Here is a 7,523-nt window from a genome sequence, read left to right on the forward strand (position 1 = left end):
GTGCTCAATTGACAATCTTAATATCAAAATCTATCTAAAATCTAACGTAAGTAAACAGTTTAGGCGGCATCCCCCGCGTAAAGCAATCCGACATCGATTTCTTCCCTTTGAGTTAAAACCAGCCTAAAGCTACAAATTAAAACAAATAATTGATATTTTATAAAATTTTATATTTTTTCATAGATTAACAATAAAAAATAGTATTAAAATACCATATACCCTACACCACACTGCCGTTAGAGGTATTTTGATTATTTTTTCAACTTTAATTGTAAATTTTACGACTTTTATGACGATTTTCGCCCAAGAACTGTTTGCATGTTTTTTGGCATATTTTTGATATGACCCTAGATATCGAAAAATTGACCATTAAAATGCCTAGATCCAAAATTTGAGTCCAATCGGATAAGGAATAAAAAACATGTAAAAATCCGATGTCTTCATTAGGTAGAATGACAGCATTCGGGTATGTTCTGAGACACATTTCACCTCTCACTTCACGCCTCAAGCATTCTAATCACCCATTTACTCCTACTTTTTGCGAATTTCTTGGGACTAAGATTCGCTAGGGTATTTAAAAAGAAGAGTACGCCCTAGTCCATCCATAAAATACTCGAAAAATCAGCGTAAATGTGGTGAACAAAATGCTTTAGGCGTGAAGTGAGTCTCAGAACATACCCGATTGTTTTGGCTCAATATAGTTCAGAATATTGCAGTTGCCTCATTTCCCATTGGTTGCTTGAACAGGTTCGCACATCTAAACTTAACTACCTTCATAATTTTTAGGTTATATCATGGATCAAAAACATGTTCTAGGGACATGAAAGATACTACCGTGAACTCCTTGATCAAGAGTGCTATTAAACATCTCAATGCGTTTACCAGAGTCTGAGAGAAAGAATAGTCATGTATATGATTGTTGCTCTCTAGCATGGAAGTCAAAAGATCCACCATAAAAAGGCAAGTACCTAAGTACCAAAATATTGCTGCTTCAGCTTCCATTGTTTTTTTTTTGTTCTGTGGTTCCTTTGAAACAACACGTTAAAACTTTAAATTCAATAACAAATTTTATTGCACAGTAACAATTCCTACTAAAACTAAGCAATATAAACCAAACAAGTTCTTCAAAAAAGTATACCATTATTTTCTATATAGCATCTTTTTCCTTGCTTAACCACTGGCACTCTTTGTTTTCCTTCCAAGCTCCCTCATCACCTTCGTATTTTTCTTTCTTCCAAATTGGAACACGTTTCTTAAGTTCCTCAATGGCCAACGTAACAGCTTCCAGAGCAGTTTTACGATGTGGCGAGGAAACAGCTATGACCACACTTGCTTCACAAACTGGAACTAAACCCAAACGATGATATATGGCAATATTAACAATGTCTGGCCAATTTTGCCGTAGTAGGCCGCAAATGCTTTCCATTTCTTTTAAGGCCATTGGTTCGTAAGCTTCATATTCCAATGAGACGACTTTTTTATCCTCGAAATTATCACGAGTTGTTCCAACAAACAATGATATGGCTCCACAAGTGCCGGCAGTTACCAAATCGTTGATAGCACCAACATTGAGCACATCATGGGTGAGCAACAAGTGGTTTTTCATTTTAACTTAAGACTACTTTAGCTACTTTAGTGTTCTACGTGTAGAAAAAACAGCTACAGGTACAAATTTATTAACCACCACTCAGAGGAGGAATAATGGCAACTTCATCACCTTCCTTTAAACTCAGCACGTCTTCGTCACTAATGTTGCAATAATTTTGATTTACAGCCAATATAATAGTTGATTTTATTGATTCCAAATTGTAGGCAGCAATTAATTTCTTCAGCAAGTCGAGGGAGGTAATCGCACTTGACTCCAGACTAAATGAGACTTCATCCAATCCAGCTAATTCACGTGATTTTGCAAAAAATAGTATTCGAATGTTTATTTTCTTCGTCCCGTATTCGTCGCAACTCATTATTGTTCTTATTTCAGGCTTAACATGTTATTTTAATTGTAAAACTGAAGAGATGTCCACAGACCGAACTGATATGATTGATAGAAAATGATAAGCAAAACACACTTCAATGATATTAAACACCTGAAGAGTCATTGGCACCAAAGACAAAAGCGCTCCGATGATAATGAAGGCTCATTAGCATTACTGTTTGTACATGGTTTTTCAGGTTCTGCGTCAAATTAAATGTATGTTTCTGGAATAAATAATAGATATAAAATACGTTTAAAAACAATAAAAGTAGAATAATAAAAATTTCCTAAAAATCCTCATTTACTACGTAATACGTCACGTTACGTCGTCTACTAATTATTCTTTCTCCACAGTAACCGGTACATTGTGAGAGTACCGACAGTAACCCAGAGATGGAATACTTAATTTCTAATAATTATAAAGAGAATGTTGTTCGGGAAAAATAGTTTTCTAGAAAGAAGCTAATAACTTAAAAACACTTGGTGTTATACGATTTTAGACATTTATTTGCATTATTATATATATTATTTTATAATCCCTATACTTCTTTAAACATATACATGGCTATATTGCAAACAAATACACATATCCAACCCTGATGTAAACATTGCCGGTTTGGCGTTCATGCGAATGACAACTGTAGAAAGAAAACAACCACCAACGTTTAAAGCCAAAAAGTATAGAAACTAGATTTTTAGTTAAAAATAATAAAGTAAATTGTAAAAATCAATAAAAAAAACCCTTCCTTATTTCCTCAAAATGTCACGAAGTGTTAGAGCTGAAACACGTAGTCGAGCCAAGGATGACATAAAAAGGGTAATGAATGCTGTAGATAAACCCAGACATTGGGAGAAGAAATGGGTTACTATCAATGATACCACAATGAAAATCTTCAAATGGGTTCCTATATCGAATAACGATAAAAAGAAACTAGGTGGTGTTGCCGGTGGCCTTGGTGGCAAGACAAGTGACAAAGAAAATTCCCAAAAGAGTACTCCAACACCACCGCAAATAACTTCCAGCTATGCAGGTGGTTTAACTGCCGAGGATTCTAATACCTGTGAGTGAATACGACAAAATGAGAGTTTCATTCAAAGCAGCAAGCAAGCAAAATGTTTGATGTTTTTATAATTTTTAATAAATATTTAGTCGTTTTTCTACTACTATGGATGATCAAGATATAAAAATTAATTGTATTTTCTTTTTTCAGGCTTTTCTGTTGTCAGCGATTCACAGGGTGCGGATTTTGTTAGCAGTATGCCATTTTCAGAAGACTCCAATTCACAAGGCAGCGAGGGACCAGTTAAAAGACTTAAAACGTCCGACTAATTTTCTATCTACTAGCCACTCAGTTTTCTCGTAATATCTATATATAGTTTTTTGTATTTTAAGTCGATCTTTAGCTGTATATTTTATAATGTAATGTGTATGATGAACTATGTATGTATAATTCAATTTGTATTGAATTTATTAGAAAACAATAAGACATTTGCATTTCTCACACAAAACTTGTGTGTTTCGTTGTTGGTCTGAAGCCACGATTGTTGGTAGATGTTCCAGATCACGTTCTTTCATCTTTTGACAAGAACGGACTTGCATCGATGTAATGGAAATAATTGTATATAGCATTTCCAAATTAAATGAAACCTTTTCCAAATTGAATGAAACCTTTTCCAAATTGAATGAAACCTTTTCCAAATTAAATGAAACCTTTTCCAAATTAAATGAAACCTTTTCCAAGCCAAATGAAACCTTTTCCAAATCAAATGAAACCTTTTCCAAATTGAATGAAACCTTTATTTTTATTGAGAAAAAAATTATATGGGGTTTCAACAATTTTTTACTTAAATTCTAATCTTAAGTAATGACATAAAAGTGTAAATCGCTGCATGTTTTGTTTGCTTCCTTGGACTTAAGCATTTTATAATTTTTTGGCATCGATTAAGGTTATAGCGAAATAATGCTAAAGAGAGAATTAAGGTTTAAAAAATTGCTAATAATAACAGGGGCTAATTGTATTACCTATTGAAGTGGTTCCCTATTTGCTGCTTGTGGAATTTTTAATGGACATACTCATTACATAATTGAAGCAGTCATGTTTATTTTGCTGTTGGCTACTATACTCAATCACGTCAACGATATTACGATCTATTGTCTGATCGGGTAGTACCACTCCGGTACACAATTTTATTATATTTGAAAATGCATTGCTGAATATGGCATTAAAAATTTCAAATTTCGCCGGTTTAATTCTATCATTATGTGTATTCGTTTACTTATTAGGTTATTGCATAACAATTATCCTAAAAAAAAACTTTCAAAAATAAAATTGTGTGCCAGAGTGTTACTACGCGATCGGACAATAGATCGTAATATCGTTGACGTGATTGAGCATAGTAACCAACAGCACAATAAACAGTTAACAAAGATATAACGTTAATTTCAGATGCCTTACATGGTCTTCAGCAGAAACTTAATCACGCCATAAATCGGAACTTCGACTCAAGGAGGATCTGTCCTTCGGGATTCTTAATATACTCATCAAGGGCTTTCATCCCCAAAAGGAATTATCTCTGCCCCAGATTTTCATCTAAATTCTATCTTTAGGATTATTTCGCTATAACCTTAATTGATGGCCAAAAATTATGAAATGTTTAAGTTCAAGGAAGCAAAACATGCAAGGAGTTCCACTTTTATGTCCTTACTTTAATTAGAATTTAAGTAAAATATCGATGAAAACCAATATAATTTTTTATTTCTTTTTCTTTTCAAAATATTCTGGCTTTTTTCTTTCAATAAAAATAATTTGGAAAAGGTTTCATTTGATTTGGAAAAGGTTTCATTTGATTTGGAAAAGGTTTCATTTGATTTGGAAAAGGGTTCATTTGATTTGGAAAAGGGTTCATTTAATTTGGAAAAGGTTTCATTTAGGGGTCGATCATCGATAACAATTATCGTTGAGTGGCGTTGCCAGTTGTCAAAATTGATCCACGTATGGCAACTCTCAACTGAAGTTGCGAATCTCAGTTGACGAAGCGGCTGTTTTTCAGCAACCACCAATTTTCAGTTGCAGTGAACATTTTCGAAGAAAAAAAGAAGTAAAATAGAAGGAAAAAATAAACATTTTGTTAACAATTATTGATTCTTTGCATCATTAATTAATTTTGTGTATCAATGTGGTGAAAATAACGACAAAGCAGCAGTTCGAAATATTAATTGATAAACTGAGTGAAAATCCAAACTTAGCCCGAGGAGTTCGGGAGTTTTGGCGAAACCAAAGCCACAGCGGATGAAGTGTGGAGGTCCATTTCGGACAGTTTAAACAGCCATGAACCTCTAACACGAACACCTGAAGAGTGGCAGAGTCTGGATTCACTTTAAAGCAAAGTTGAAAAAGAAAATGCCTCAAAATAAAATAAACTTCAACGACACTGGTGGTGGTCCAGCAGCAAATCTTTTGCAAATGAATTTGGTGACAAATACAGTAGGTTCAGTTTAAGTACAAATGACGAACATCCTCCATCTATATAGCCAACTACACCAGAAAATTTCGTTTTTGAATAAAATGGTTTTTATTTTGCTTTTTTTCCTCCTCTGTCAACTTCGAAACGATCCAATTTTGGCACAATTTGTCCTCTATCAAGTGGACAACTTCCTTCAATACTCTCGACAATGTAGATTGAGCCATGCAATTGTTGAAATCATTGCCATGGGACTTTTGGAAACTTCCGTCCTCCAAGAATCGCAACGCTGCGCACACTTTTAAAAGTGGGGGTATTCCTGTTGATCTGTAACTTTCTTTGAAGTCATCCTTTAACGTTTCCACAACGTAAACTACGGCATCCTTTGGCAATCCAAAATACGCCTTAAACCTGAGATAATTTACTGATTATACAGATCTTTCCACATGATCATCAGCTTACAGTGCAGATGGCAATTCCAATGGATTCGACTTGTCCCTCAAATTTCTTCTAATAGATGCAATGTCCTGCACATTTTCTTCATCATCAAAATATAATTCCACCGAACTTATCATTTTTTGGGACAGCAAATAAAACTTGACGATCCGAAGATTCAATGGGCAGGTTATATTCCAATCTTGGGTTGTTTTCCAAATTTGCTCGAAAACTCAGCCAAAATATTAAAATATTGTCCAGAATACACAAAAGAGTTATCCAAAGCGCAATTATTTTTAAAATGCTTTTTTTTTGGCGAATAGAGGTCACAAGTTTGAAAAAACACTGATCGATAACATGTTTATCGACCACCCAGTTGAGTTGACATTCAAGGTACAACATTTCGTCTCAGTCGCGCAGACAACTGACAACGCAACTCAAGTTTAGTGGCAATACAAGATAGACCCATTAATTTGGAAAAGGTTTCATTCAATTTGGAAAAAGTTTCATTCAATTTGGAAAAGGTTTCATGTAATTTGGAAATGCTATATAAAAATTATGACATTCAGACCTTTCCTTGATTAGTATTATCAAAATATCAGAAATTACAACTCACTAATAGCCACTAGACCAGCAGTGGTACCACATAATGAAACGGTAATAGTTTTCGTTATCATAGCCGTAACTTGTGGGCACATGTTGATTTCCCATGATCAATACCATCTTTTCGTTTTATTTATTTAGTAATGCAAAAGCTGAAGGCAGCCAAATAATTACATTACATTACATCTTGAAACAGAATTTCGAATCCTTATCGAAAATATCCAGGGGCTGAATTCTTGTTCTGTGAAAATTGAGTCCCAGGTATACTTAATTACTCAACATGTAAAACGCAAATTTTATTGGGAAATTTCTAAATTTCTTTAATATTTTGTCTTGTTAAAACTAGATCCGTATGATGCCAGCATTAATTACAACAATGGCACGTCGATTACAGATCTTTATGAAAAAAAAATAGCAATTCAGCAGTCGATAGACTGAAACCAGATTCTTCTTCCAAGTAGTAATCAACTTTGATCATGCCGTATTTAGCTATTGTTGCAGAATACAGAGGACATTGGAGGAATAAAATATAGACTAATGAAAGCCAAACGCTTTGTACAAGCCTATAAGGTTATCTTTCGTGATAGAAGAGCAGCAGCATTCACTCCAGTGGTTGATGCAAGCAGAATTTGCCATCATCCATCAATGTGGTACAAAAGGTTTTATACGATATCATGGTTTTGTGGTTTATTGTTCACTTAAATGTCAAGGGGAAAATGAAGAAATACATCGTTATGACTGAGCTAGAAAACGCCTCATGCAGAAATTGGAAATACACATTTGGCATTATAATTTTAGACCGAGGAGGTCTTTTCTCCACAATCGATGAGCTGAAGACCAACGCGACATGTGCAGAAATATGGCAATCATTAACAAAAGGAAGGTGGTGATGTTTGGGAAAAGTGTGTATGCACCGCAAAAGGTTTTAGTAAAAACAGTGTTTCGTTGGCGGATATTTGTCAGGAAACAACAAATTCCGAAAGTAGCTCAAGGTATGATCCTTCAAATGAAAAAATCTTCCAATAGTTTGGTAAATTTATTGCAAACA

At 34.3% G+C, this 7,523-nt stretch overlaps 3 protein-coding genes and 1 long non-coding RNA gene across 4 annotated transcripts; 1 reads left to right on the plus strand and 3 right to left on the minus strand.

Moving 5' to 3' along the window:
* Positions 1-1,048: 1,048 nt before the first annotated feature.
* On the minus strand, positions 1,049-1,606 carry LOC141398545 (molybdopterin synthase catalytic subunit 1-like). Its single transcript, XM_073975909.1, has one exon. It carries the CDS (start codon positions 1,604-1,606, stop codon positions 1,148-1,150), a length of 459 nt encoding a protein of 152 aa, XP_073832010.1. The 3' UTR covers positions 1,049-1,147.
* A 70-nt stretch (positions 1,607-1,676) lies between these two features.
* Positions 1,677-1,964, minus strand: Mocs2A (Molybdenum cofactor synthesis 2A). The gene has a single exon (XM_073975911.1). The coding sequence runs from the start codon at positions 1,962-1,964 to the stop codon at positions 1,677-1,679; it is 288 nt and encodes a 95-aa protein (XP_073832012.1).
* A 642-nt stretch (positions 1,965-2,606) lies between these two features.
* BCL7-like (chromatin remodeling complex subunit BCL7B-like protein) lies at positions 2,607-3,484 on the plus strand. Its single transcript, XM_073975910.1, has 2 exons — positions 2,607-3,036; positions 3,187-3,484. Exons 1-2 carry the CDS (start codon positions 2,736-2,738, stop codon positions 3,303-3,305), a joined length of 420 nt encoding a protein of 139 aa, XP_073832011.1. The 5' UTR covers positions 2,607-2,735; the 3' UTR covers positions 3,306-3,484.
* Positions 3,485-5,577: 2,093 nt separating this feature from the next.
* LOC141398548 (uncharacterized) lies at positions 5,578-6,760 on the minus strand. Its single transcript, XR_012411658.1, has 2 exons — positions 5,900-6,760; positions 5,578-5,848 (listed from the first exon to the last, which is right to left on the minus strand). It is a non-coding gene; the product is annotated as an uncharacterized lncRNA (long non-coding RNA).
* Between the last annotated feature and the right edge of the window lie 763 nt (positions 6,761-7,523).

This window comes from Musca autumnalis, unplaced genomic scaffold, assembly GCF_047663935.1.
Source record: "Musca autumnalis isolate F117 unplaced genomic scaffold, ASM4766393v1 scaffold_3, whole genome shotgun sequence".
Taxonomy (NCBI): Eukaryota; Metazoa; Arthropoda; class Insecta; order Diptera; family Muscidae; genus Musca; species Musca autumnalis.

Excerpts from the sequence above, each read along its gene's own strand:
- BCL7-like (XM_073975910.1), top strand. The coding sequence starts at position 2,736 with ATGTCACGAAGTGTTAGAGCTGAAACACGTAGTCGAGCCAAGGATGAC. Across the intron at positions 3,037-3,186 it reads TGCCGAGGATTCTAATACCT|GCTTTTCTGTTGTCAGCGAT; the intron begins GTGAGTGAATAC and ends TTCTTTTTTCAG.
- LOC141398545 (XM_073975909.1), bottom strand. The coding sequence starts at position 1,606 with ATGAAAAACCACTTGTTGCTCACCCATGATGTGCTCAATGTTGGTGCT.
- Mocs2A (XM_073975911.1), bottom strand. The coding sequence starts at position 1,964 with ATGAGTTGCGACGAATACGGGACGAAGAAAATAAACATTCGAATACTA.